The sequence below is a fragment of the Aspergillus ochraceoroseus genome (genome assembly GCF_002846915.1).
Source record: "Aspergillus ochraceoroseus IBT 24754 chromosome Unknown P175scaffold_2, whole genome shotgun sequence".
Classification (NCBI taxonomy): domain Eukaryota; kingdom Fungi; phylum Ascomycota; class Eurotiomycetes; order Eurotiales; family Aspergillaceae; genus Aspergillus; species Aspergillus ochraceoroseus.
The window spans coordinates 387,150-414,313 of NW_024468477.1; the positions used below are offsets into that span (position 1 = coordinate 387,150).

A 27,164-nucleotide genomic window follows, 5' to 3' on the forward strand; every position below is an offset into this window, starting at 1 on the left:
CGAGCGAGAACTTTACGATTAATATAATCATAGACCAAACTCAAAGAAACTTCACCATCGCCACTTGGGAAACCTTGAAAATCTCTGGCACAAGATTCCTTATGAGCTCACGATCGATCGGACAGGTTTCAGGATACATATGTATATCAATTCTACCCTGTTGAATGAGATGTTGGCCTGGCCCGTAGTTCCTCCAATAAATGCGGCAATCCATTGATCTACCTAGGGAACTAAGACGACGATACTTCTTCGCCGTATAAAACCACTAGGGTCAATTGTTCAATTATGGATGACGATCTAATCATCTCTCGTATCCTCTCCCAGATGCAGTCACTAACTTTCTACCTGTACTCCGTAGAGAACCACTCAGCGGGTCTCAAGGGTAAGCGAGTGCCCACTGACCTAGGGCTTCGATCTTACTGCGAAGGTTACGGTAACTCGCGGAAAGCAGTCAATTGGGGCCTTTTGACTTCAAAGAAAGTATGAGTAGGCGATACATAGTTGGTTATTTAACAGTGGAGCCGGATTCTGTATACGTACGCATCAACCAGCGGCGACGGCAATGGATAGTAGTAGGGTTTATGCGTGGCTACTCTGTCAACCGCGTGGCCAAATTTCATTTTTTTTTATTATTATTATTATTATTTTATTTACTTTATTTATTTTGTTTTTCTTTCACTTACCAGCTCCTTTCCCAATTGCGTGAAGTGTGTGGTGGCTGCGGTTCAGGTACAGATGGGAAAACTCGGACGCTCAAGAACGCCTCACCACTGGCCTTGACCAGAGCAATCAACCATCCACGGTTCTGACTTCGGAAAGCAAAAGGATTTGACAATTCTTGGAGAATTCAGTTGTGGAAAGCAGTCACATTGGCTGCGTCTGGGATTAGTCAGGGGGCTTTTTGTTTTTTTTTTTTTTTCAGAGAACCACATGGCGAAGTCTGGTTTTTGCCCCTGGTCTAGACTTTGCGATCCACGGCTCGGAATCTAGAGTTTTTGTTCTCGGAGTTTTCTTCACATGGTGGACTTGTATGGGATACATTATATTATCCATGAGTGTTGTTAAGAGTCAAAGCACCGTTGAGAGAGAGACTCGGGGTGTCTTGTTAGGGCTTCAGGGTTAGGGCAACAAGACATGTGCAATACGACGTCCGGTTCAGAAGATAGCTCACCACTCTGGATTAACGGATGGTTTCTATGGAATAAAGAATGTATCAGGAAATAATGCGGCGGTGGGTCTATGATATCCATTCCCATTGATTCGTGTAGCAACTTGATACTCCAAACCAATGGTATACTACTTTCTTCGATCCTGCTAATGCCGGTTCTCGATTCAGGTACAGACAGTCCATTGGTGCCAATGTGACGATCCAGAAGTCCACATCAATGGGTCCAATCGTGTTACTCTTTGCTGGCTTTCCAGCTTCTGATTCACTACGGTTCCTACCATTCAATCCATTGATCACAATGCCCACAGAGCTACCATCTCTTCCGCATGTTCGTCCCAGGAGGCCACTCTCGGCCCAAGGGTCATTCATCGCACCTCCATGGATTCAAGACTCGAGTGAAGAATCGGATGACAGCGGCGCAGGATGAAAGTTCGTTCCAAAGGGCTATATATTGGGTAAGAAACCCTCGGGTTGATTCTAGACTTCCAGCATCCCTTTTTCTCTTTCCTGTCCAAACTCAACTCTCTTTTTAGTTGTCGTTGATAGTGCCAACTATACCACATTCTTTTAACCAAGTCTGCTGTCCTGTTACCCAGTGTAACAGATCAAACTTATCCCATTCCTATCGCTTGACGCGACGTTCCATTCCTTTCCTTTTCACATCCCCCCTTCACACACACACACACACACACACACACACACACACACAAAATGCAATTCACCATCTCTCTCCTGCTGCTGGCAGCTCTCACCACCAGCTGCCTCGCTCGGGTGCAGGGCCACGCGAGACGCCAGACGTCCTCATACTCCACCGCTGGCTTTGGTGGCTCTACCTCCGGCTCCGGCTCCGGCAACACCTACGAGGGCAACGTCGGAAACCCCTGGGGCAGCAACATCATCGAAGTCTCCGCCTCCGAGGCGTCGAGCTACCAGTACGTGGCCCAGATCACGGGCCAGAACTCCGAGGACTGGACCATCGTCTTCTTCAACAAGTACGGCCCCGATAACCAGATGGACGGCTGGTACGGCCACTCGGCCCTCACCCTCACCCTGAGCCCCGGCCAGACCCGATACGTTGCCTTTGACGGCAACAGCAACGGCGGCTTCGCTGCGGCGCCGGGCTCGTCGATCCCTACCGACGCCAATGGCGGATACTCCAGCACCTGGGGGGAATTCGACTTCGGCAGCACCGTCAACAACGGCTGGTCGGGCTTCGATGTGTCCGCGATCATGGCCCAGAACGCCGGCCTGACCGTGCAGGGCATGCAGATCTGCGAGTCGGTCAGCGCGGTCTGCTCGAGCATTACTCCCAACGCGGCCTCTGTGAACAACGCCTATACGAGCGCCGAAACGGCTGTGGGGGGGATCGGGGGGAATATCTCTGAGAACCGCGCCATCACGCTCAACGTCGTTATCGACTACCAGGGTTAAATATCTTTTCTCTAGGGAGGAGTCCTTTATTAAAAAAGCTTAAATACTGGTCTTTTTACACATTTCTGTATATGTATCGAATCCTTCGTAAGCCTGCTGCTACCTAAGCTACCTAAGTAAGGATTAACTATCTCAGAAGGCCTCACTATTAGACAATATACTTCTAAATACTCTAAATACTAGTCCTGTTGCCCAATGGAATCAAGCATTTCCTCGCCCGAAAGTTTTCGGACCTGAATCCAGCCTCAGCAACCATTTCCGATCAGGCGCTATACCTAAAACCTGAGAACAGTCTCCGATTGTTTTCGGGGGAGTATACAGATAGTTGATTGATGGCGTCGGGCTGGGAACGGGAATTGACAACAGCTATAAATCACGGCTCGCCTTGGGATGACTTGTCTCTCTCTCTCTCTACAAATCTCAATCTCAAATCTCACAACAACTCAGGGAAAAAAAAAATGGCACTCGTCTGGCTCATTACCGGAACTTCCTCCGGCTTCGGAACCGAGTTCGTCAAAGAGGCTCTAGCCCGCGGCGACAAGGTAATAGCAACCGCTCGCAACGTTGCCAGAATCTCCCACCTCGCAGAGCTCGGGGCCAGTACCCTGGCGCTGGACATCACGGCTCCGCAGCGAGACCTGGACGCCAAAGCAGCGGAAGCGATTGCAATCCACGGCCGGGTGGACGTGCTGGTGAACAACGCGGGCTACGGACACTTTGGCACGCTGGAGGACATGCGGTGAGCAGAGCTTTTTTTTTTTTTTTTTTTTTTTGAACAGGACTGATGGATGGTCCTTAAGAGACGACGAGTATGCGACCCAGTTCGCGACGAACCTGTTCGGCACCCTCAACACCACCCGGGCGTTCTTGCCTCATTTCCGAGCCCGCGCGTCGGCCACGATCGTGACCATGGGCTCCATGGCTTCGTGGCAGACCTGGCCGACGATCGGAGCGTACTCTGCTTCCAAAGCCGCGCTGCGCCGTAAGTAGTCCCCCACCCTACCCTACCCTACCCTAGAAACTTATTCCCGCTTCACGCAATCCCGGGCTTACCGGCTCTATGTCTAGTTGCGACAGACGCCCTGCGCCTGGAAGTGTCGTCGCTGGGCATCCGAACCCTGCTGGTGGAACCGGGCCAATTCCGCACGGAGATCCTCACCGCGCGGAACTCCGTGTTCATGCAGACCGGCGTGCCCGCGTACGAGGCGATCACGCGCGGGGTGTTCGATACGTTTCAAAACGCGGCCGGGAAGGAGAGGGGCGATGCCCGCAAGGGAGCGGCGCGGATCGTTGATATTGTTCGAGGGGAGAACGGGGCCGCTGGGCGCGAGTGGCCGAGGACGGCGGCGGTGCCCCTGGGACAGGATGCAGTGGACCGTATCCGCACAAGCTGCGAGGAGACATTGAGGATGCTGAGCGAGTGGGAGGATGTTGTTACGGGGACGGATCTGGACTCTTGGACCCCGTGATCGATATCTGTCTGTCGTTCAATAGTTAGTTATTATGGAATGGACTCTGTAAGCTCTTAGGCATGGATTGGTTCATCATGCAGACCCGCCCAAGTCCAGTCCATAATCGCAAATCAGAATCAGAATGCCTACCCAGCAGAAATTCACGGACAAAACAGTTGATACAATCATTATTCATTAAAGAAATGGAGATTATACTACAATTTAATGCCGCAGGCTAACCTTCGTTCCGTTCCACGAGCACAGTGTTAATGTGAGGTTCTCCTCCCACGGACCGGGGTCCCGACTCTCCAAAACAGAAAACTGCTGGACAAGACGCGTCGTCACGTAACCGGCCTCCGTGAGTGCATATTGCTGGCCCACACAGATGCGCGGTCCGCCGTTGAATGGGAGATACTCCCATCCCGGACGCAAATCTTCCCATCGCTCCGGTCGGTATTCCTCCACATCGGGGCCAAAGTAGTCGTGGCGACGGTGCATGGCCCACGGGCTATATGCGGCGATCGTGCCCTTAGGGACGAATACGGGAGAGCGCCCATCCGGACCGCCGCCAACGGGGAGAATAGTGTCCCTAATGGCGGTGCGGGAATTCAGAGGGACAACCGGGTGCATGCGGAGTGCTAAATGGGTTAGTTTAGTTTTTTTTTTTTTTTTTTTTTTTTTTTATCAAGAATTAAAGGAAAGAGAGAAGCAAAGAAAACTGAACTCAGACGTACATTCGTTCATGCAGTACTTAAGATAGGTCAGATTGCGGAGTTGCTCGTATGTCGGCGCACGGCCTTCCAAGGTGGCGATTTCCTCGCGCAGTTTGGCCCAGATTCTCGGGTTCTTGGCCAGCATGAAAAACATGTTACTCAGGAGCGAGGCCGTTGTGTCCCGGCCGGCAAGGAGCACGTTCATCAACTCGTCACGGATTCGCTTGCGGTCACCCGTTTGCTGCGCCAACCTATTCAGGAACAGATACTTCTTGCCAGCCTTGGATTCGTCGTCCAGCACTTGCTCCTCGTCGTACTTTTCGCGTACTTTCAGGGCCTTGTCCACGAACTGCTCGACCATCTCGTGGCAGATGCGGTTCGATTCCACATATTTGCGGTCACGGTTGAATATCCTCAGGAGACCAAGACGAGAATTGGTGACGATAGCGTCCTGTGCGTAGTTGAAAGCCGCGGCGAAGTCGGGCTCATGGTGCACAACCGCTGCGGAGAGTCGCTTCTTCAAAGTTTTCACGCTGTGTCCGAAAAGAAATTCCGTGGCCGAGTCGATGGTGAAGCAAAAGAACAGGTCCTGAAGATCAACCGTGGTGCCATCCGTTGGGATCAGCGCGAATAGGTCGGCCATAAGGTCCTCAAAGATTTCGAGATGAGCGACTTGCTCCTTAACAAAGTTGGGCCGGATCATCTGGCGCGATTGGGCCCAGTGCTCGCCATCGCTGGTAAAGATGCCGTGGCCCAGCAGAGGCCCGAAAACGTCAAGACGGTCTCCCATGCTGTAGTCCTTGAACTTGAGAGAGAGAATGGTCTTGACATTCTGCGGCTCGCAGGTAATGATGACAGGAGTTCTGAGTCGCTGGGCGACCAAGGTATTGCCATACTTCCGAAAGCGGCGTTCATTATTCTCGAGGATTTTGCGTTGTTTCGCTATCTTCAAGTTGAGATAGAGGCGATCGAGGGACAAGAAAGGGTCGTATGTCTTCAGATGCGGGGGTGGTTGGCAGCCGTTTGCCTTGGCCAAACGGTAGTGATTCCATTTCCGATAGAGGGATGAGAGGAGGTACCAGGTTATGACAACAACAACACCAGCCAACGCGACGACAGCGCTGCGAAAGGTATCCAGGAGAGCCATGTTGAAATAAAACCGTCGAGCCACGCAAGACCTATGTGGTGCTTACTGGCTATATATACTTGCGTCGCACGCTAAATTCCCAGACAAGATACTAGCGATGCTAAACCATGTGTGGATCAGTCAATCGGATTCGCCGGCGGCCGTATTGTCTATTGAATATTCCATAAGAAAACCTGCCTGTGGCTGGAGCTGGAGCTGAAGTGGAGATGAAGGAAAGGATGTACTCCGACGGCATAGTGATGGGTCTCGTGTTGATGAAACCGAACCAAGGTTAGTTTTTGGTTTCCCCCTACCATCCACCCCTTTCCCTCCTTCTCTTTTTCCTTTATGTTCATCCGAGAAGTGAAAACGATGGATGGTTGGATTCTCGGATGAACTCGAGGAGCCGTACAAATGACGCAGGTGACGGATTCGATCAGCTGGATGACATCAAGGGTACGGATACAAACAGCAACAACCGTGCATGAGGGGAGAGAATTCCTGACGCAACAGCGTCCTCCGATTTGTGAGTTGATGCTATACATTATTTTCCCCCCAGACCCGGCGCTGGCGATTGTGCATCACGTGAGACACCACCCTTAACCGCATCGGGTAATCCAAAGCCGCGGTCGGATCCACGCAGCCGGTGCGGCGGCCTCAGGCATTGGGCTGGATGGATTGTTGCTCCGATTCTCCGATCGATGCCGTACCTCACCATCACCTTGAGTGATCCATCGCTCTTTCAATTATTTGCAATCCTGAAGACAAGGTATATATGCTCTCTGGCTCGCACTGTGTGTGGCCGCAATTGCAGGGGAGCGGATCGAGGGGTCTATTTCTTCCAAGCAGGGAAGTTTCTAGGAAATTCGGGATCTTCCTCCCGACGCCTTCCTACCAGGTGGCAGGTTCATTACCGGGATCGATTCCTGACGAAATCGGAAATCCATCCCATCCTTGCTCCGAGCGCTGGTCGGCCACGCTAAGGATTGGTCTCCTTGTGACTTTCTCCCTCCTCCCAGCTCAAGAGAGCTACGCTGGTTGAGGTCATATGAGGGTGGCTGCGGCCTCAAAGATAGACCTTGAAACAAGGATCATGGCAACGAGAGGTTCGTGGAGGGCTGAAGGCGCTAGAGCCCAAAAGTACTCGCAGGGTTGAGGATTAACCGCGTAATACGGAGTACTCCGTAGTCCGCACGCACAGCACAGCTACCAAATTCACCACTGACCACTTGAAATATGGTTAATTGCGATCTCCAGATTCTATACTATGTACGGAGTACGGAGTAATCTATTATTAAAAACTTACGGCATCTTCTCTACTACTGTGGTTTGTTCTAATACTGCCTGTTCCTCGATTGGGACCCCAGCTGTCTCCAATTCAATCTGGCGCATCGGCCCTTGGAACCAGCGATGAGCCCAGAGAAACCACGTACCCAACGTGCCGACAAGGACGATTCCGACCGCCACAGGTGTATAGTTAAGCGTTTGGTCGGTGACGGGATTCGCAGTCGGAAGGCAAAACACCACCGTAATAAACAGAACCTATAACTTGTGAGTAAACCGCTGCGCCTCGAAGCGTCCAAGCAAGTCAACTCACCCACAGACAAGCAATCACGCCCACGGGCCACGAAAATCGTCCCAGATCAAACGGCCCCTTGGTTAGATTCGCGGGCCAAATCACCGCAATGAGAATCGGCATCGCATAACTGAGATATAATCCGATTGTCGCGATACTGGTCGCTGCCGAGAATGCGACCGAACTTCCTAGCGACGGCAGGGCCAGGCAAAACGCCAGAAATGCAGCCAGCCATACCGTGCGGATGGGGCTTTTGAAGCGCTCGTCGACGTGGTCAAAGAACCGGGGGAGAGCGCCATCGCGCGAAAAGGCAAACATCATGCGGCTGTTACTAGTCAGGCTGAAGAGTCCGCAATGCCAAACGCAGAGAATGATCAAGCTGATCAACGCCAGAGCGCCGGACTCGCCAAAGACATCGACGAAGATCTTAAAGACTGGTTGGCCGTAGTTCTGGTCGGGGTCAATGGTGGCCGCGAAATCTTGTATAGAGAAGAGGAGGCAGAGGAGTAGGAAGAACCCGAAAATCGCGGAGACACCGATAGACATCAGGACGCCAATGGGGGCGTTCCAGTCGGCGCGGTGAGTTTCCTCCGACAGATGTGCAGAAGCATCGAATCCTGTATATATTATTATTATATTTCAATCCACATGTGTGCGTGCATATCTCGCTTCGTGTGAAATGAGTGAGGGTAAGCTACCTGTGATAGTGTATTGACTGAGAAGGATTCCGCAAATAGCGACATACGCTGGAGAGGCTCGATCCGACCAGCCTGGGTCACCGGTGCCCTGAACCGAGGGGTTAGAAAGTCCTCAAAGCCGCCATGCCATACGTGCGAATCCCTTCCTTACATCATAAAAGTGCTGGAACACCTCCGCCGCGGAGCGATGTGTTGGTGCCTTTGCGACGACCGCAATTGCCAAACTACCCACTCCCAAACTGTGCAGCACAATCGACGTATTATTGAGATATCGCAATACATGGACCCCGAATGTATTGACCAACCCGTGACTGGCCAGAATTGCCGCGTAGATCCCGAGAGTCTTGCCTGCTGTGGGTTCGAAATCTGTCTTGATCGTCGCCGCTGTTGCGATGAGGCCTGCGCACCCGAAGCTGATTCCAGTTGTGACCGCAAACTACAAGAAAAAGAAACACCCCCCCCGGATGGTAAGCACTGCAAAAATGAAATACTGTCACTGTGAATGGGGAAAGTACCTGTCCGACAAAATTGAACCACCCTGTTAACCACGATAAAAAGGGACCATACTTGGCTGGAGCTAGCATGGCCGACCAAAAATAGGGACCACCTGAAGTCGGAATCGCCGAGACAATCTCAGCCATACTCAGGCCAACAGAAAAGGTCATTAACGATACAACAATCCAGCCATAAATCATGGTACTGGGTCCGCCTGTGGTGAGTCCATAACTATAGGGGAAAAGGGAGGAGGGGATTAAAATGAATTCGACATCACATGAATTATCAACAGTAGAGGGAAAGCAGACACGCATGCATACCTGAATAACGTCGTGATACCCGTGATGACACTCTTGTTGCATTTTGAAATATTAGAAAATCCCCAGACTCTCGATATGCACGTTTTACCGCGGGGCAATCAATCTCACAATAATCGAAAAAGACACGCCAAAATTGTGCATCAAAGTCCAGTCCCGTTTCAACTCTTGCTTGTATCCTAGCTGGGCCAGGCGGCTCTCATCCTGGATATCGACTGCGGTTTTTGCCTCCGACATGGTTGGGCGTTCGGATGCGAAACTGGAGACGAGATTTCTCCCACGGTCGCTCTGGGGAACAGGGATCAGAAAGAGAGCCCATGCAGCTCTTAAATACATGTCGGACACTGGGCCCGGGATCCAAAAGAGGTATGGGGATGCGAAAAGACCAAGACAACCATCCGAGAAAACACTCGTAAAGTGATAACTGAGCTGATCTTGCAGACCAAACATATCCTTGTATTTGTTATGTGGCGCACATCATAATCTGGGATCCTACAAGGCAATTACCTGAATGGGACCGCGTGAGGAAGAGACACTGGGCAATAAGGGTTAAAAGGGCTGATCTTGATAGCAGAGAGAGACTTATCTGATAACTGTGCTGTATACTATAGGTTGTTGGTGCAGGGGTCTTCCGCCGTCATTTTACACCACCTCAAAGGTAGGTATGTAGGTACATATACAGCCTGGAAGAAACTATAACTAAGAAATTATGCGCATGTACTACTCCAGACTTATATTCACCTGCAAGAGCTATGTAGTGCCTAAATAATCAAATCTACCTAATCTTTATCCTGAATAATTCCAGAATCTTATAGGTAACTCTTATCATAGCGCGGTTATTAAGTTCACCTAGAAAATGGATTGACCGCGGTTACATACATACATACCATCTAAGCCTACCCTACTTTTCCTTGTTGGTTAATTCATGACAGTAACAAGAGAATATAACTTCATCTGTTACCTATATAATAATATTCATGGTTGTCTTGATAGTAAATGCATAGATAGGGTGATGAACGTCGTTCGAGGCCCTATAGATTATGGCACCCAGGTGAGCGCGTCTCCCAGTGAGCCAAAGCTATTCAAGAAGCTATCCTGGTGTTTAGCTGTGGATTACCATGAACGGAGCAAAAACAATATTTCAGCAACTGGTAGCCTACGGTTGGGGTACACATCTTATTGACGGTGGTTGGGGCTGGCTGGTTCTTATACTATACATATATGGTTTTATATAATCAGATTTATTCATCCATAAAAATGAGGGTAGTCAATCCTATACTCATATTCCTGCTTCAGGCTCATCCTGGTATCAGTGCAACGTACTTCCATCCCGTACTTGGCAGGTTTGTCTGGGCCCTATTGCAGGGAGCAACCAAGGTCAGACGCCACATTTAACTAGAAGTAAAATTAAGATCCGATCGGCAGGCTGAGCCGTATACAAAGATGGGTGTCGTGTTTCAGCCTCATGACTCGTTCATTCCAAGGTCGACTTCCGGAGGGCTTCTATTTTTTTTATCTAGAAAATAACGGTCTGTACTGTCGATCACCGTTAGTGTCAAGATAACCTAGAGCAATCAGGTACCCAGTGGAACGGAGCCGGAGACGGGAAAAATGCAAACTGGCAAAAATCCCAAACAATTGGATAGGTACACTGAATCAGACCACTGCAAGAAAATCAGGCCAGGACAAAGGAGGCTGGGTGAGACGCGTCAAAAGTACCTGGTGCCGAGTAACGCCTTGCTGCAGTGCTACCTCAATAGTAGGCACTTTTCTCAGATCTGCCAACATAAGATGAGATGATTTCTTGTGCGTCGGGCTCGTGAGTCATGGGAATGTGTGATAGTTATAGCTAGCGGTACAGCCTTGAGGAACAGCCTAATGTTGTACAAATGGTAGTTTCACTGTGTGGATTTTCAGGCTTTCTAAGTCATGGGCTGAGATATACGGCCTTGCAAGACAATTCTTGGTGGAACAAAATGGGTCCACATCGCCTTACAAGACACCCCAGAGAGTGTGGATATTTTGGGGTAGATATATCTGCCCAGTTTCTAGATGACAATGGTACGATGGATGCCAAGATCGGTAAAAGGTACTTTGGCGAGATTGTGGCGTCTGTGAGAGGTAGTATATTGCTTATTTCTGTTTTTTTCTGCCACCCAAGACCCAATGTTGAGGGTTCTTCACCCGGAGGAAGTATAGCGAGTTCGATTTTGTTCCTTGTTTGACCAGAAAGTGGCGGTGAAACTCCAACATAATTGGACTGCCTGCATATTAGCACAAGGCGCGGATGCTCCCCGATTGGACTGTACCAGTAACTGATGTCATTCTGTCCCGTGTTCATCAAGGGGTAGCAGCTGGAAAGTTCGACGATATCAATATGCACCGGTAGAGGCGCAGACTGCGTCCATAGTTACCTCCCGCAAAAGTGTGTCAGATCAGGGCAGACGATCGATTTACGATGTCAACTCTGCCAGAGATTGGTCAAGTTCGGGATCAAAGAACGATAAGAACTGCTCCGTAGTGATGCACCGAATCCGCCCGGTGACAGGCATAGTTGATTGTTGCCTTGTGGAAAGCAGTCTGATATTCGTCAATAATCCTAGTTCGACTTTAAATATTGCGATACTGACGTTTCGATCTGCGCGAAATTCGGCTAATAATTCTGGGATAGCCTCTGTTGGTTTATTTCGAACCCCTCATCGATGTGAGACCCCGTGGTATCTCTTGTCCACCTATGAAGGTTACTCTTCGAACGGCACATCCTACGACATCGACTCGTGAGGTCACCGTCGTAACCTATCCTGCAGAGGGGTCTCATCCTTTTTTTTTTTTCTCGTTTTCGTTTGTTTGCTGCAATATAGCGGGGGTTGATGAAGATCCTCAGCAGAGTATCGTTGAGGATGGATGATACGGAAATGATTCATCTGTAGAGTAAATAGGCAAGGATGAGAACACAAATACAACGATGAGTGTTACTGCATCATCCCCAGTACAGTGGAAGAAAATGAAACAACGCAGAGAAAGAAAAAGCAAAGAGAGAGAAGAAGTCGTGGGGGAATCCCAGCAGAGCGGGAAAGCAGCGGTAAGGCGCAAGCATTGTATGCGTACATTGTCCACATCTTTCTCTATCGACTCCATCTGTAACCCACCACCTTCTTCTCCTCCTTTTCATTTATTTTTTTTCCAGCCCATCCCTTCGCTCCCCCTAAATTCGCCTATCCGTCTATTCGTCCAAGCCTGATTAAATGATGGCTGCCCAATGCCCCCTCTACCTAGGTTTGCGCTGTTGAGTTGCGGAATACCATCCGCGCTCATGGTCGGAGAGTTGGAAGGCCAATGAAACCAAAACCTTCGATCCCGACGGCCTGTCACACAGCTTAGAGGTCGACGGCATGTGAACTACGTGTTCTCTCTCCCGCAGTGTCCAGTTTTCTGGTTGCGCTCTTGGAAGCCCCTGCCAGAGATTCCCCGGCCAATCGGGGCTCGCGAGACGGCGAGGGAATGTTTCGAAAGTCAATCTCTCGCCGCATATTTCAACGGAGACATTTTCGCCATTGCGGCCGGGGATCATTTCTGCCTACCCAGATGATGTGTGGAGGTTTACTCATCTGGGTAGACGAAAGGGCGGCCATGTGGTTGCTACTGATCAGGTAGATGGTGCCTCGCGTTGGTGGACCGATTGGAGGGGCGGCTGTTTTATTTTATTTTATTTTTTTTTTAATTTTTATTTTTTTTAATTCTTACCTTTTTTTCTTCTATTATTTTTTGTTCCTTTCGGGCAATTGTGACATTCACAGCTCTGGTAAACCGCTGATATATAAGACGAGGCGAGTTTCCCCAACTAAAACTATTCACAACTCGAATACTCTCGGTACTCGGTGCAGTCTTTAAAACTGAAGCGTCTTTTCACTCTCTGCTGTCTTTGCTCCTACAATCGACCAGAAACATTCTCATCCTCATACTACCATGGATAAAAGTGGTGCCTCAGGGACTAGCAAGTCTGCGGCTGCAGACTTAGCACGATATCAAGCCCAGTGGGAGAAGATTCACAATGATACTATTCGACAAATAAAACAAGTCAAAGGTATGGCCCCGTTGTGTATTTATTTCTCTGTGATTCTAACTCGTGATCCAGAACAAGAGGCCCGAAACGCCAAACTGAGAGCAGAAAGGTCCAACCAGTCGCCTCGAGGATAGCGGTGGTGGAACACTAGGGAGAGCAGCAAGGCTTTGAGTTTACAACTTGACAGTCTTGTTTCATTATGCATCTGTTTTGACCTGTCCTGCTGGCATTTTGTCCTTGAGCGTTGTTTTGTGCTTATGATATCCGGACTCTACATTTGTTCCACTAAACATTTCTTTTTTTTTTTTTTTCATGTTACAGTAAACTGGAAATATTTTCCTTTACTCATCTCTAGTATCGATCTGCAATGTATGTCTCCACTCAGCCCCAGAGGCAAGGCCTTTTTATACCAGTAAAATCCATATATATAGATATCCAGGGTCTCCACGATAGATGATATATCGCATTCCACACATTCCTCAAGCGGAACCAGTGTGCTGGAAACCCCTATTACCTATTTGAGCTTCCTACATCCTCTATGCGCTTCCCGGTTAGCCTTCCCGTCTGTGAGATCGATCAATTCTGCTCCACTGCGATCTGATGCAGTTCATTGTAATATGTACCTACCTAGTCCCGGGCCCATTAATGTTCTCAAAATAGATATCTTTCAGTAGCCAATAGATAACCCAATAAATCAGGGTTTGTGAGTTGTGTCGATATATATATTTGGATGTTGTTTAAATGGCCGATGCATTCTAGAACCCGGATTAAAATATTCTATACAGAACTATAGGAATGCGTCAACAGACCTAATCTAGTCTTTTTAAACTAAGTACCTATTCTGTAATATAATTTATTATTATAAGTATACTTATTATTTTCAGGTTTACTATGGTTATGTGTTTGGAATCTGTCTAATTAATTAGTGTCAAGAATCCAAATGTCATGTTACCCTGCATAGAAACCAGTCACGATCACTTTTTTTCTTGTAACAGGTTTTGAACCAGGTCAACAAGCCACAAGTGGAGTACAACCAGGTATATATATACATACATATTACCGCGAGGGAACCCACCTCCATGGATCCAGCCTTGTTCCATCTTGTCCAAGTTTGCTGCTGAGGTTTTATTTCGTCCAATATGACACGGTACCTAATATATCATCACGGTCTCGAAATGTCTCATGATACCTTACTCAAGGCGACCAATCGACCTCTAACTCAGCTTCACCTAGGTATGATTCCATCCTGAGTGCTTTAACCAGCTAATGATGAGTGGAGGATAGGCCGGTCGGGTTGCTTCCGATGAGATCAAATTAACTCGTGCATTCTATACGTCCAGAAGAGCCATATCTACCTTTACATCTCCTCTCCTTGACAGTTACCTGCTTTCTTGCAGGCAGATATCCACAATCTAGGCCCCTGCGACAAGTGAAACACGAATTATGGTCGAACGGACACCGACTGAAATGGAGCGTGGAATTCTACCTGGATTTTGGTGATGAAGCGGTCTGCAATTCGTGACGGAGTACTGATTTCCATCTCGATTCGCCTGCCCCACATTCGCCAGATGAGTGCGAGAACAGCTAACACAACCATCCGGTAATATACATTTTCAAAACAAAAAAAAAAAGAAAGAAAGAAAGAAAGCAAAAATATCTACGATTCCAGCATGACAGCATCTCAGCAGGAATTAAGAGAGTTCTATGTGGGCAAGGATGTCGGGGACGTGCCAAAGCCAGCCATCGTTCTGGATGCAGCGATCATCAAAAGACACTGCGAGGCTATGCTTCGCACGGTGGAGTTGAATGTCGGCTTCAGGGCCCATGTGAAGTCTCACAAGGTGAGATAGCCCATCCCCCCCCCCCTCTTCTTAATAATCAATCAATCCCTAACTAACCCCTCCAGACAACCGAGATTGCGGAAATGCAAGTTGGTGTTGGTGACAACAGTCTCGGAGCCAATTTCATCGCCTCGACGGTCTTGGAGATCGAAACGCTCGTTCCTCTCCTCCGGAAGCTGCATACCGAAGAGGCTCGCAGCGTCAATGTCCTCTATGGCATCCCACTTGTGCCGTCGCAGGTCGCGCCACTGGCCCGGGCTGCGCTTGAAATCGGCGCGGGAAGAGGAACTCTTGCAGTGATGATCGACCACCCGGACCAGGTAGATTACCTCCAGCAGTACTTTGCCCTGACGAATTCCCCCGCGTCTGTGTTTGTCAAAGTCGACACCGGGTATCATCGCGCGGGATTGCCTCCCGCGGCTCTGAACAAGCGCGGCTTGCTGGAGAAGCTAGCGAACGCAGAGAAACTGGGATACGCGTCTCTGCTCGGGTTCTACTCCCACAGTAGTCTGAGCTACGCTGGGACTACGCCCGAGGAAGCAATGGCACATCTGACGCAAGAAATCGAGGGCTGCAAGGAAGCCCTGGAAACCCACTTAGAGCTTCTTCCCGAAAAGAAGGAACTGGTGATCAGCGTCGGGGCAACGCCGCAAGCACTGTCGTCCCAGAATCTCCTACCGGGGGGCGTATCCAGTCCCGAGGCGACGGCGCTAAAGAACTTGCTGCGCAATCCGCTCAACCAGGACCGCGGGGTGCAGGTGAAAATTGAAATCCACGCGGGCGTGTACCCACTGCTCGACATGCAGCAGCTCTCCACGCATGCCCGAAACGGGATCCGAAACCCCGAGGATGAAATCGCTATCTCAGTGCTCGCGGAAGTCTGCAGCATCTATAACGACGGCGAACGAGCTAAGCCCGAGGCGCTCCTTGCAGCGGGGACCCTGGCGTTGGGAAGAGAGCCCTGCGCCGGGTATCCAGGTTGGGGCGTGATTTCGTCCTGGCGACAGTCGGGTGGAACTTCTTCTTCTTCTTCTTCTTCTTCTTCTTCTCGTCTGATCGTCGAGCGAATCAGCCAAGAGCATTCCGTTGTCTCGTGGGAAAACCCCGAGCATCAACCATCTCTGATCCCCCTCCGTATAGGACAAACAGTCAAGATCTACCCGAACCACGCCTGCGTGGCAGCCGCATTCTACGGATTCTACTTTGTCGTCGACTCAGACCAGGATCCGGAAGCAGCAAGAATCGTGGATGTCTGGGTGAGAGCCAGAGGCAGTGATATTACCGAACCGGTCTTACTACCCAGGGTGCAGTAGTTTGCGAGTCGCTTACAGTAACTATCTGGCATTCTTGTTACGAAGGGCAGCACCATCACCAACCTTTCTTTGCGAAGTATATATATATATAGTCGATTAAGACGACGGGCAATTCAAGCTCTATGTACTCTTTATAAAGGTAATGAAAATAGAATGAATATAGAAGTAGCTTCAAAGTGGAACTATGTATCCGAAAACCGAAAAAAAAAAAAAAAAATTTATATCTAATCATGTCATGTCTAATCATCCAAGTCAATTATAGCAGCCTTCCACACCTACGAATTCAGCATCGCTCGAGCTTCCGCCAGTTCCTCCTCCGATGGCATATTCACTATCATCAGGTACAGAACTTTCTGTGGTCATGCATTAGCGGTGGCTCCGCCGCCTCATGATGGTATGGTTTGCTGGGTTAGCACTTACACTTTTCAACAGCTTCTGAATCCCCCCTCCGATTCCGCCAGAAGGTGGCCCCGGCTGGCGCTGTCTGGTCTGTCCGCGTTCGATTTCTACTTCAGCCATCTCCGCTTGGTATCTGTCGTGCGAGGTGGATGCGTTTCGGTGCGTCGACCCAGAAGTTCGTCTGGAGAGAAGAGACTCGACGATATTCCCCGCAGGTAACGAGCCCAGCCGGAGGTTCCCCCCAGGACCCGACTCTTGGAAGCGTCGGTCTCGTCCGTGTCGTCCGCGTTGGTCTGGGAGTACGCTTCGGCCCAGCGCCGCAGGAGGAGCACGTCGGGGGAGGTTATCCGAGGTGAATTTTCCGCCGGTGATGAGGCCTAAGAAGTCGCCGCTGCTGGCTGGGTGGGTGGGATCGGCATAGCGCGAGGTGAATTTGGGTTTGGGCGCCAGGTTCAATGCACTGTCTGGGTTTTCCATTATCTGTACAGCAGGAGCAGCAGCTCAGTTTAATCTGTCTTGCAAGAAAAGAGGGGCGCAAAGGAGCTTACGAATTTGGCTTGCGAACGGCGATCCAGATAGTTGTCGACGAATTCCTTGCGCTTCTTCGTGCCCTTTAGTTTTCCTTCGGCGGCGTTGCTTCCTAGGTCGTCGTCGAGGTCTGGGAAGATCAGAGGTGCCGCTTCGGGGAATGGGAGCTCCCCTGCGGTTTTTCCATCGGAGGATTTCAGCTTATGCTTGAGTTTGTTCGTGAATCCCGGTCCGCCGTGCTCGACAGCGGTAGAGATCGTCGTGTTCAGGTTGAACTGCGTGAATGTGGATGATGACTCCGGGTCCCAGGTCATGACCAGACAGAAGAGACCACGGGGGCGGAAGAATTCCTCGTTGATTTTATCAAAGAAGGTATTCGTCCTAGGAGAACGTCAGCATGAAAAAAAGAAAGAAAGAAAAAACTAATAGCAGACAATTGGGACAGTGGTACAGACTTTCTTCTTCCTTCAACGGCAATCGCAACGTCAGTGCCGATTTGGATGAGAGTCGAAACCACAATTGAAAGCCCACTGGGAAGAAACATCGTCGGAATCGTCGCCAGGTTGAGCGCATATATCCACGGACTAGCCAGGCACGCCCGATTAGATGTCTCCAAGAAATTCAGGAACATGGCCTGGTCAATCCCGAAATCTTCCAGCACGGGCGCATACGCTCTGACGAACCCTCTCTTGCGGGACTTTGGTCGACGCTGCGGAAGAATCACAGGCCAAGGAAGCCGTGGCGCTGCAGATGGTGCGTAGGCCGGGGGAGGGACATTGCGAATGAACTCCTCCGCTAACAGGACCGCATCGTAAGATGGAGCCTCCTCGTTGCTCTGTTCATGGGCGTGTAGTTCGTCCTGGGCCTCGTCCAGCTCCCATACTTGCTCATGTTGATTAGCGATGAAATGTTCGCGTTCACTTTCACGTTGGATCTGTTCTTCTTCTTCTTCTTCTTCTCCTCCTCCTCCTCCTCCTCCTCGTCGTCGTCGTCGTCGTCGTTGCTCTCCCTCAACTAAACGCTCTCTTTGAAGCTGTCCATCCACCCCTTCAACGGATCTTTGGGACTCGCGTTCTTTCTTTTCTCGCTTGCTCGCCTTGTGTGCGGATATACTTTCAGAAGCCAAGCCAATGCCAGCAGCGATGCCTCTGATAGCTTTGCCTCTCAGGTCCATTGCGGTGGCAGCGAAAGAATCTCAAAAGAAGGCAAGTAATAGGGGGGCGGTAGATGAGTTCCACAGATTCTCGACAGCGACGAAAACGACCAGCTTATATACAAATACCCCAACCCAGCTGGAGATGGAACGATTTAATCGCAACTTTAAATAATCCATCTCAACTGGAAAAGGATAGCAGTCAGTAACTTGAAGCTTAGCGTTCGTCAGCCCTCCTCCAAAGCAAATGGGGCAGTGCTGGTATTTCCTGGCTCTGATCTTCATCCACAACGTCCATAGTTCATCTTCATTGGAGAAAGCATCTAGCATTACGGAGTATAGTTGCAGTCTACGGGTCGGATTTGCTTAGCCATGCTTGGTAGTTATTAGGGTTGTGGCTGGAATGCTCCATAAGCAGCGAAGAGCTTACCGGATTTGGCATGCATTTCGGCAAGGCTGAGATACATAAATTGTGAACTAGAATTAATACGTACGGAGTACTCCATACTCTTAACTATATACAGGAATCTAATCTATAGGCTCATTATCTATCGGTATCGTCATATAATCTTTATTCTCATCGCAGCGCTATGCGACTCTGGTCTCCGGTACCTCTGGCATCGTCTTCGGCTGGGGTTCCGAAAAAGACTCGGGCCAAATGAACATCTTCTCTTCCTGCGTTGGGGTAGCGGCCACAAATTTGGGAATCTGGTCATAATTAGTTTTAAGTCTGGTCTTTTAAGTCAAGAAGCGGAACTTACAGCTTGCTTGCTGGAGGCACGTCGCCACATGTTGGCACGAGGATTGAACCGAGCCGGCGTGCCAACACCCCCAGTTTTCTCATGGTCTTCCTTCATAATCTTCTCCACCTCTTTCCGAATATCTGCAAAGCTCTCGAATCCGATGTAGGGGATATTATTTTCTTTGCAGTATTCCTCCAAACGAAGACCCTTTCGGGCGAAGAGCACGTCGGCTTCACGAGCTGCAGGAAGGTCGGAGACTCCGTCACCAATGAAGATGATGAGAGGAACCTGCCCATCAGGACAGTCTTTCAGAGCCAGGGCACGGCCTTCCTGCACAGACAGGGCCTTGTCGTGTCCAAGTTCGTTGTCATGTCTCCAGATTGGCTTCCATTCCGAGCCATCAGGTTTGATCTCTGCATCATTCGCGACGATCTGAATATGGGATGCCTAAACACAGTCAGTCATTGGTCTTGGATTCCCAGGCATCGGGCTTAAAATACCTCTTCTTCTCCGAGGAAATTCTCCAGCACCCGGCTAAGAACCGGCTTCAACCCTGCACTAATAACATTGAAAGTGATGTTATTCTTGATGCAGAATTGGTGAAATTCTTGGAACCCGGGGTCGATCTCCAGAGCCTTCTCCAGCACCTCAAATCCATTCTCGAAGGGGGTATGCAACGAACCCCACATTTCTTCGGAGACGTCGCGAAAGGAGCGCTCGCCAGATTTGATTTGTTCATCGAGAAGTTGACGGTGTGCTGAGCCGCAACCTAGATTATCAAAGAGCACATGGCCGGTGTCTTGCAGGAAAATGGTACCGTCAAAGTCTAATATAGGTCAGCGCAGTCCATTCGTTAATGGCTGGGATTTAACCTATCGCACCTGAGAAACAGACGATCTTTCGTGATGTGTTGGTCATTGTTGGGATTGTGAAGGATATTCGTCCAAGTTCAATGCGTGCGGACAATTGGGATTGTAAAATAGTCTCTGGGCCAAAGGAGACGGCGGGCGTACCCCGAGAATAAAAGAAGGCGAGATAGAGGAATGACGTCGTTCAGTGGTTCCGAACCCGATGATGATGTTATCAGCTAGACCATTACTACATATGCAGTAAGTCCTTTTCCCTGATTTTGGTGGAGCCGCTGGGAAGATAATTTGTTTCAGTGTGCACAGCGGGAGGACTCTGATTGGGAAGTGTTATGGGTCTTGGTCGGCATACCGAGCGGCCCAGGAGGTCGAAGGACCCCACAACTGAATTTATCCTGGTATAGAAGCCAAGAGAAGATGATGGCATTTGGCTAGTAGGAGGAGAAATATCCAGACCATATCCAGCAGGATGGATGGAGCCTTTAGTGCGCAATTTCATCTGAAGTCGAAGGTGCTAGAAGTCGCCCTCCATCTTTCTGCTTCCATCATCCCCTCGACAAATGAATATCCCCTAGGGGTTTCGCAAGGACTTTCGTTCTTGAAGATGCAGAGCGATTTTGGGGTGGGTTATTGAGGAATCGCTTGAAAATATTCAAATTCTCTGTATATATATATCGCGTAGGCGGCTTATCTGTAAAGGGTGCAAGTCAGCGCCAGTCAACAACCCCAGGAATCAAAGACTCACAGGCTCACAGGCTCACAGCTCAGCCTGTGATAATCCGGGGGAAAGCACAAGTGGGAACTGGGAAATACTCCGTAGTCCATCGGAATATTTGACGGTCGAGAAAAGCTCATGTGAGAAAGCTTTCGGAGCCAAAAGTACAGTCCGATCATCCTCTCCTTCGAAGTCATTGGATACTAGTTGGTTAGCCAGGGAACTAAGAGCGGGACAGGCAATTGGACTTGAGCTCAGGAGGCAAGCAATCTGGGGAATCTTCTTGGCCGCAGTCAGAATTGGTCAAAAGAGGTCAAAATGCGGGGGAATCAGGAGGTTGGCTGGATTGATGGCCAAAATACAAAGGATTCTCACGGTCGGTCTGCAAAACATAGACCGGCAAACTTGGAAGCTGAGCAGCTACTGCTTATCTACTTCGACGAGTCCTCGGTCTGGATCAGGGTGTTTCTCTTTCCCTCTCCGAGTCACTCGCATCAATGGACTCCTCAAAGCCCCAGACAGAGATGAGCGAGGATGTCAAGCACGATTCGTTCCACGCGATGACGGGCGACCCAGTGGCCCAACAGATGCTAACCAAACGTCTTCTGTTCAAATTAGACACCAGGTACGCGGTTGTTGCATCATATCATGTCTGATAAAGCATCGTTCTTACAATCGATCAAATAGGATTCTTCCAATTCTCGCGGTGCTTTTCCTATGCTCATTCTTGGACCGGACCAATGTTGGCAATGCGAGCATTCTGGGTCTACAGGATGATATTGGTATCACAGGGCACCAATACAATATCGGGTTGGCGGTTTTCTATCTTTTCTATATCCTGAGGTGAGCATACGGCGCTCTTCCACGGAGTCTCTCGGCTAATACCTGTCTGCACAGTGAAATCCCGAGCAATCTAATCATCAAAAAGGCATCCCCGAAAATCTGGCTTCCGTCCCTGACAATGGTTTGGGGTATCATTACAATGTGTCTGGGCTTTGTGCGTAATTTTGGCAGTTTTGTCGCAGTCCGCGCGATCCTGGGTATTGCCGAGGGAGGGTTGCTCCCTGGAATGGTAAAGTCCTTTGCGTTCTTCAACACTTGGAACCAAATCTAACCCGCCAAGGTATTGTATCTATCATTCTTCTATCGACGAGGGGATTTGGCTCTGCGGATTGGGTTATTCTATACCGCTGCATCATTATCTGGGGCATTTGGAGGTACTTTCAGTCTCGTCTATTCTGTCAATTCAAAACTGACTAGTCCTGAAGGCCTCCTAGCTCGCGGTTTAGCAGAAATCAGCCCCCGGGGTGGACTTGAGGGATGGCGTTGGATTATGATCATTGAAGGGCTTTTGGTAAGTCCATCCATAACAGTTTCCCTTGACAGCGTTAATGCAAACTAGACCTTCGTATGCGGAGGTCTGAGCTTTTTCGGCCTCCCCAATAACCTTGAGACCGCGTCGTTCTTGTCAGAAGAAGAACGCATATATGCTCTTGAAAGACTCAAGCTCGACCACCCATCGCTCCCTCAAGGGTAGGTACACTCCTTCTTTATTACCCTTTTACCTACGTTGAATCTTCACTGGCACTTACCACAGTCGCAATAGAACTCTCACAGATGAACAAGAAGGCTTAAGGTGGTCTGAGGTACGACGGGGTCTTCTCGATCCCCGCATGTGGCTATCAGCCCTCGCGTACTTCGCAATCCTGTCCGGGCTCTACTCCTTCGGGTTATTCGTAGGTGTCTCCTATTCCACCATTCACAGAATGTACTGTAACCAATGTGCACTCAGTTGCCAACTATCATCAACGAGAGTGGATTCGCCTCTAGCGCAAACCAAGTCCAGCTATGGACGGTTATTCCGTATGCCGTGGCAGCTGTTTTAACTGGTACATTCCCCGACAAAATATATCCTAACATCCCTACTCGCATTCTAGTACATATAATAATATATAAGGAAATTTTTTTTATGGGTGTGTATAGTTGTCGTTGCATTCATTTCGGACCGCATGCAACTCAGAGGCATCATTATGCTCTTCACCCTCCCCATCGCTATTACCGGGTACGCCGCGATAGCGAATATCGAGTCAGCGCAGATCAAATACGGAATGACCTTTCTCATGGCGACGGGGATGTACGCCAGCGTTCCTTGTATTTTGGTGTGGAACTCGAATAACTCGGCAGGGCATTATAAGAGAGCCACGACGTCTGCGATGCAGCTGGCGATTGCGAATTGTGGCGGATTTGTTGCAAGTTCGTTTTCTGTTTCCATTTTCATATGTATACCATGAAGGCCCAGTTTGTAAACTAACTCGCTCATTCTCTCTAGCATTTACCTATCCGAGCCAGGATCAACCACAGTATCATCAGGGCCATACAGTGATTATGGGGTTATTGGTTTTTGCATGGTTCATGTATGTGTTTCCGGGGAAAATTCCAAGTCATCCTAGCGACTAATGCAAAGGCTGCGTAACTACAGGATCTTGTTTAACGTGCTTTACTGCGCCAAGATCAACCGGGACAAGCGAAGGGGGAAATATGCCCAGTATGAGGGTTACAATGATGATCGTGATCCCAAGTTCATGATGGTGTTGTAGTCTGGACTTGATATAAGAGCCATCTAGTAGAGTACAAATTGATAAAATAAATCCTTGTCTAACTGTTAATAACTATCTTTATATTTTAGAATAGAATTCCCTCTTTTAAATCATATGCTAAAATTCAAAATTGGACCTATGAAAAACATCCCTGAACCTCACTGGACATGTATCTACCATTCTCTAGTGACGATGGCAGATCCTCCGCTTGAATTTGTTATGTACAGTGACACCTTCCATCGGTATATCCTCTACTGGCTATTTGATTATTCCTTACCTAGCCAACGGGATTTCTACCCCGACAAGTAGAATCGTTTACACGTATCACCCCGGATTACCTGCACTAATATGTCAACTTCTTTAGTGTTTTTCATTTGGCTAAGATGCCCTTTTGAAGTTAGACTAGAATTAAGTAAGTCTGATGAAACTCGGAACCAGGCACCAAAACAGCAGAACCTTATATCGATCTACAGGCATCTAGAACGTCCACCGTATATAACTTCCGTTTGAATTTTCCTCGGGAGGCTCTTCCGCAGAAAAGACATTTCAGCAGTAGTCACCCGGAACATAGGATGGATAGACGTGATTCACATTACACATCGAGTTGACTCCAGGGACAAAAAGCGGCGTAACTGGAACAATTAGCATCATCATCATCATCGTCGTCGTCGTCGTCGTCGCGTATATATCATTCAATCACAAGAGAAAGGGGAGAGAAACAAACCGTCAACAGTCAAATTCTGGCGTGGATGCCTAATCACCGCTTGACTCTGCGGCGGCGGAGTCAACCTGTCCTCACAGTCCAGTTCATCATCGCCCCCTCCGAACTGGTTACTCCCCACCCACACGGCAACATGGCGAATCCGATGGAACCACTCGCCATCACACTCAGGACAGGAATCTTCCAGCCGTAGATACTTCCGTAGATAGGGGGAGTAGATGACCTCACATTGTCTGAATTCGCCCGGAGCAGAGGCAAACGTTACAGGGTCCTGGAAGGTGCCGGTCCCGCCGGCGATATTGCCTCGTCCGCAGTCGAAGGCGATTGCAGCGCCTTGATCGTCGTTGCTAGAGAATCCGAAGAAGGTCTGGGTGACCCGAGTGACAATCCGGCACTGGACTGGCGGTGGCGGGGGGGAGGGAGTGCCAGTTGGGGCTGGGGTTCCTGGTTGTGTTGGGGGAGGTAATGAGGGAGGAGGAGCTGGTCTAGTAGCAGTAGGAAGTCGGCCAAAGGGCGAGATAGAAGTGATTCTAGCGGTAGATACCGGAGGCAATCCAGAAGGGACTCCAGTGAGGGATTCAGGTGGAGGAGCTTGAACTAGAGCGACCATAAGGACTAGGATGAGAGAAAAGAGATGATGCATGGTGGCGGTTGATCCAAGGTGTGATGTGATGTTTGTGTCAAGTGAGCAGAAGTAGTTGGTGGTTTGGTTTCAAATAGAAGAAAGCAGCAGTACACCCCAGAAAGCATCATCATGTCATTCTCATTAACAGGATGCGTCATCTTTACAGTCAGGTCTGGCCCAAGCCGCTCAGGTTGAGATAGTTTGTTTCTTGAGCGGTTACTTCGGAACGGCTCTGTAGAGGGAAGCTTCACATCTGCTGAGGTTGGGGATGAGCAGACCATGGTTTATATCCCACACAGGCATTGTACTGACTGAATATCTTCTCTCTCTCTCTCTCTCTCTCTCTCTCTCTCTTCCTTCTTTTTCTCCTATCCAGAAATTTTTTCGGTTTTGAGCTTCTTCAACTCCGAGTCGGAACAAAATTCCCAAAACGCTAATCTCCGAAAGCAATGAAATTACCATTTTTACAGTACTTACACAGTAATTACTGGTTATTTACTCTTCTCTCCTGATGTAAATATGTATCGCTCGGGAAAAACGGTATCATACGCCGGTGTGAACCCCGAGCTCAAATCTCGAGCGATTCCTTCTTTTTTTAAGGACGTCAATTCCTCCGATTCTCCTCCTCCATTCACCCCTCTGTACTCTGTTCATTGCATATACGACTCTGACAACCTCTCTATCTTATCATTAATTGGCTGTATATATACTACAAGGGCCACGATCTCGCCAGTCAACACCATGACCCAAGAGCCGAATCCTCCGGGATGGTTTGCGTCACTCTCTAGCAAGATCCTTGAGGAGCTGGGCCTCGTATCGCTATGGAACTCTCCGCGAGACGCGAAGCTGCTCTGTGCCCAGCGGTTCGTCCGACTCTTCGCCTACGGAGGCTCAACCCTAATCCTGGCTTCGTATCTTTCTGCACTAAATATCTCCGATGACCGGATCGGCCTGTTCATGACCCTGACTCTGGTCGGAGATGTGGCGATCAGTTTCCTCTTGACGCTTTTTGCCGACGCCATGGGCCGTAGAGCTGTCCTGGCTCTGGGATCGGCCTTGATGGTGGGTAGTGGAGTGGTTTTCGCGCTGGTTGGGGATTACTGGGCTCTTCTGGCGGCGGCAGTGTTTGGGGTTATTAGTCCCAGGTATATATATACACATATGTCTCTTCGGGCTAAATTGAATGCTGAAACTGACAACATGTAGTGGAAATGAAATTGGCCCGTTCCGTGCGGTTGAAGAGTCTACTCTTGCTCATCTCACTCCCAAGGAAATTCTCAGTGATATCTTCGTTTGGTATTCTCTCATCGGCATTGCGGGCACGGCACTTGGCGTGATGACCTGCGGGTGGGCTGTTGATGTGCTTCAGAACCAAAAGCATTGGGAGTATCTCGATGCTTGTCGAGTAATCTTCCTTGCGTACGCTACTATCGGGCTTATCAAGTTTCTTCTCTCCGTGACTCTGAGCAAGAAGGTCGAAGCCGACGTCAAAAAGCCAAAACCTGCGCAGCAGAACGCAGAGAATGATGGGGAAACTCAACCGCTGCTGGGTGACCGGCCCGCCACCAACCAGGAGCCGGAGAGGAAGTCTTTCTTCTCTTTTATTGGGGATAAGGACCTCGCTTCTCTGGTTATCCGGCTTTTTATCCTCTTTGGTCTGGACTCGTTTGCGTCGGGATTGGCTTCATTGTATGTTTCTTGCCCTCTGGATCGGGGGGTTGAGCTAATACGCACAGGTCCTGGATGACATATTTCTTCAAACGCAAGTTCTCCCTTCCAGAGGGCGAACTCGGCTCGATTTTCTTCACGACGAGCATTATCTCCTCCGCTTCCATGCTCGTAGCGTCCTCCATCGCCAAAAGGATCGGAAATATCAGGGTACCTCTCCTTTCCCTTTCCTATTGCTTTAACCAAGTGAGAAAATAAACTAAACTATGATGACAAAAAAAAAAAAAAAAAAAAAAAAAATAGACAATGGTTTTCACCCACCTCCCCTCGGCAGTCTGCCTCGCTTTAATTCCCGTCCCCTCTATCCTCCCGCTCGCCCTAACCTTCCTCGTGTTACGAGCCTGCTCCCAGAGCATGGACAGTGCGCCACGCTCCGCATTCCTAGCGGCTGCTCTCCCGCCAGAAAAACGCACGGCCATTATGGGCTCCATCAACGTGGTCAAAACATCCGCGCAGAGTCTGGGGCCGCTTATTACGGGTATTCTGGCAGAGCGGGGGTACTTTGGCGTGTCGTTCACCCTGGCCGGTATCCTCAAGTGTGTCTATGACATTGGCATATTGCTGAGTTTTGTGGGACTTGAAAAGGGTAGGAGAGCCGGGTCGAATGCTTCGCAGGCTTAGACTTGGTTCACGATGCCCGTTACATTGCAGTAGAGTAAGTTTGTGGATATGGTCATGTTCCTGGTGTTGGATTTATGGATATAGATACATAGATACATACGTACATAGACAAATAGAGAAGTAAATTAAGTGCTAGCAGTATTGAATCATTGGTTTTCTTTTCTTCCATATCTGTAATATACATCATCTGATATATACTTTACTATATCTAGCAGCATTTCTATTGCTATTGCGGTCGTCGTCAAGTACCCTAAAGTAAAGTTCGGTTTCGTTTTA

General features: G+C 49.2%; 13 protein-coding genes across 13 annotated transcripts; 8 read left to right on the forward strand and 5 right to left on the reverse strand.

Annotated features, from left to right (window-relative positions):
* Positions 1–285: 285 nt before the first annotated feature.
* Positions 286–1,595, forward strand: P175DRAFT_0529379 (uncharacterized protein; the record flags this gene model as incomplete). Its single annotated transcript, XM_040899685.1, has 2 exons — positions 286–480; positions 1,269–1,595. The coding sequence occupies 2 exons, from the start codon at positions 286–288 to the stop codon at positions 1,593–1,595; spliced, it is 522 nt and encodes a 173-aa protein (XP_040753721.1).
* A 284-nt stretch (positions 1,596–1,879) lies between these two features.
* P175DRAFT_0555007 (putative allergen) lies at positions 1,880–2,599 on the forward strand (the record flags this gene model as incomplete). Its single annotated transcript, XM_040900601.1, has 1 exon — positions 1,880–2,599. The coding sequence occupies one exon, from the start codon at positions 1,880–1,882 to the stop codon at positions 2,597–2,599; it is 720 nt and encodes a 239-aa protein (XP_040753722.1).
* Positions 2,600–3,057: 458 nt separating this feature from the next.
* P175DRAFT_0529381 (putative short-chain oxidoreductase) lies at positions 3,058–4,068 on the forward strand (the record flags this gene model as incomplete). The annotated part of the gene is made up of 3 exons (XM_040899686.1): positions 3,058–3,338; positions 3,400–3,581; positions 3,668–4,068. 3 exons carry the CDS (start codon positions 3,058–3,060, stop codon positions 4,066–4,068), a joined length of 864 nt encoding a protein of 287 aa, XP_040753723.1.
* A 204-nt stretch (positions 4,069–4,272) lies between these two features.
* On the reverse strand, positions 4,273–5,910 carry P175DRAFT_0432646 (cytochrome P450; the record flags this gene model as incomplete). Its single annotated transcript, XM_040893552.1, has 2 exons — positions 4,273–4,688; positions 4,785–5,910. The coding sequence occupies 2 exons, from the start codon at positions 5,908–5,910 to the stop codon at positions 4,273–4,275; spliced, it is 1,542 nt and encodes a 513-aa protein (XP_040753724.1).
* Positions 5,911–7,191: 1,281 nt separating this feature from the next.
* Positions 7,192–9,212, reverse strand: P175DRAFT_0432296 (uncharacterized protein; the record flags this gene model as incomplete). The annotated part of the gene is made up of 7 exons (XM_040893533.1): positions 7,192–7,431; positions 7,487–8,082; positions 8,164–8,251; positions 8,315–8,599; positions 8,679–8,889; positions 8,979–9,010; positions 9,087–9,212. 7 exons carry the CDS (start codon positions 9,210–9,212, stop codon positions 7,192–7,194), a joined length of 1,578 nt encoding a protein of 525 aa, XP_040753725.1.
* A 1,739-nt stretch (positions 9,213–10,951) lies between these two features.
* P175DRAFT_0529384 (uncharacterized protein) lies at positions 10,952–11,756 on the forward strand (the record flags this gene model as incomplete). Its single annotated transcript, XM_040899687.1, has 2 exons — positions 10,952–11,085; positions 11,321–11,756. 2 exons carry the CDS (start codon positions 10,952–10,954, stop codon positions 11,754–11,756), a joined length of 570 nt encoding a protein of 189 aa, XP_040753726.1.
* Positions 11,757–12,941: 1,185 nt separating this feature from the next.
* Positions 12,942–13,172, forward strand: P175DRAFT_0529386 (uncharacterized protein; the record flags this gene model as incomplete). Its single annotated transcript, XM_040899688.1, has 2 exons — positions 12,942–13,059; positions 13,111–13,172. The coding sequence occupies 2 exons, from the start codon at positions 12,942–12,944 to the stop codon at positions 13,170–13,172; spliced, it is 180 nt and encodes a 59-aa protein (XP_040753727.1).
* A 1,133-nt stretch (positions 13,173–14,305) lies between these two features.
* On the forward strand, positions 14,306–16,342 carry P175DRAFT_0452606 (uncharacterized protein). The gene is made up of 2 exons (XM_040894522.1): positions 14,306–14,879; positions 14,945–16,342. Exons 1-2 carry the CDS (start codon positions 14,709–14,711, stop codon positions 16,190–16,192), a joined length of 1,419 nt encoding a protein of 472 aa, XP_040753728.1. The 5' UTR covers positions 14,306–14,708; the 3' UTR covers positions 16,193–16,342.
* A 91-nt stretch (positions 16,343–16,433) lies between these two features.
* P175DRAFT_0473151 (uncharacterized protein) lies at positions 16,434–18,293 on the reverse strand (the record flags this gene model as incomplete). Its single annotated transcript, XM_040895159.1, has 5 exons — positions 16,434–16,545; positions 16,613–17,071; positions 17,140–17,500; positions 17,575–18,053; positions 18,135–18,293. The coding sequence occupies 5 exons, from the start codon at positions 18,291–18,293 to the stop codon at positions 16,468–16,470; spliced, it is 1,536 nt and encodes a 511-aa protein (XP_040753729.1). The 3' UTR covers positions 16,434–16,467.
* Positions 18,294–18,860: 567 nt separating this feature from the next.
* Positions 18,861–19,933, reverse strand: P175DRAFT_0433536 (putative 2,3-diketo-5-methylthio-1-phosphopentane phosphatase; the record flags this gene model as incomplete). Its single annotated transcript, XM_040893605.1, has 4 exons — positions 18,861–18,980; positions 19,034–19,462; positions 19,516–19,841; positions 19,897–19,933. 4 exons carry the CDS (start codon positions 19,931–19,933, stop codon positions 18,861–18,863), a joined length of 912 nt encoding a protein of 303 aa, XP_040753730.1.
* A 1,223-nt stretch (positions 19,934–21,156) lies between these two features.
* P175DRAFT_0431480 (putative MFS transporter) lies at positions 21,157–23,193 on the forward strand (the record flags this gene model as incomplete). The annotated part of the gene is made up of 11 exons (XM_040893490.1): positions 21,157–21,221; positions 21,284–21,439; positions 21,494–21,668; positions 21,720–21,813; positions 21,865–21,950; positions 21,999–22,129; positions 22,203–22,332; positions 22,389–22,485; positions 22,580–22,849; positions 22,926–23,010; positions 23,076–23,193. 11 exons carry the CDS (start codon positions 21,157–21,159, stop codon positions 23,191–23,193), a joined length of 1,407 nt encoding a protein of 468 aa, XP_040753731.1.
* Positions 23,194–23,558: 365 nt separating this feature from the next.
* Positions 23,559–24,716, reverse strand: P175DRAFT_0498870 (uncharacterized protein). Its single transcript, XM_040896599.1, has 2 exons — positions 23,918–24,716; positions 23,559–23,825 (listed from the first exon to the last, which is right to left on the reverse strand). The coding sequence occupies exons 1-2, from the start codon at positions 24,555–24,557 to the stop codon at positions 23,740–23,742; spliced, it is 726 nt and encodes a 241-aa protein (XP_040753732.1). The 5' UTR covers positions 24,558–24,716; the 3' UTR covers positions 23,559–23,739.
* Positions 24,717–25,164: 448 nt separating this feature from the next.
* On the forward strand, positions 25,165–27,025 carry P175DRAFT_0514435 (putative MFS transporter). Its single transcript, XM_040898807.1, has 4 exons — positions 25,165–25,684; positions 25,746–26,228; positions 26,276–26,417; positions 26,511–27,025. Exons 1-4 carry the CDS (start codon positions 25,281–25,283, stop codon positions 26,886–26,888), a joined length of 1,407 nt encoding a protein of 468 aa, XP_040753733.1. The 5' UTR covers positions 25,165–25,280; the 3' UTR covers positions 26,889–27,025.
* The last annotated feature ends 139 nt before the right edge of the window (positions 27,026–27,164 follow it).

What these genes read in the sequence shown, in the direction of transcription:
- P175DRAFT_0452606 (XM_040894522.1), top strand. Translation starts at nt 14,709, where the DNA reads ATGACAGCATCTCAGCAGGAATTAAGAGAGTTCTATGTGGGCAAGGAT. An exon ending in CCCATGTGAAGTCTCACAAG is followed by an intron (nt 14,880 to 14,944) that starts GTGAGATAGCCC and finishes TAACCCCTCCAG; the next exon opens with ACAACCGAGATTGCGGAAAT.
- P175DRAFT_0514435 (XM_040898807.1), top strand. Translation starts at nt 25,281, where the DNA reads ATGACCCAAGAGCCGAATCCTCCGGGATGGTTTGCGTCACTCTCTAGC. An exon ending in TTTGGGGTTATTAGTCCCAG is followed by an intron (nt 25,685 to 25,745) that starts GTATATATATAC and finishes GACAACATGTAG; the next exon opens with TGGAAATGAAATTGGCCCGT. An exon ending in AAAGGATCGGAAATATCAGG is followed by an intron (nt 26,418 to 26,510) that starts GTACCTCTCCTT and finishes AAAAAAAAATAG; the next exon opens with ACAATGGTTTTCACCCACCT.
- P175DRAFT_0498870 (XM_040896599.1), bottom strand. Translation starts at nt 24,557, where the DNA reads ATGCATCATCTCTTTTCTCTCATCCTAGTCCTTATGGTCGCTCTAGTT. An exon ending in CCAGAATTTGACTGTTGACG is followed by an intron (nt 23,826 to 23,917) that starts GTTTGTTTCTCT and finishes TAATTGTTCCAG; the next exon opens with TTACGCCGCTTTTTGTCCCT.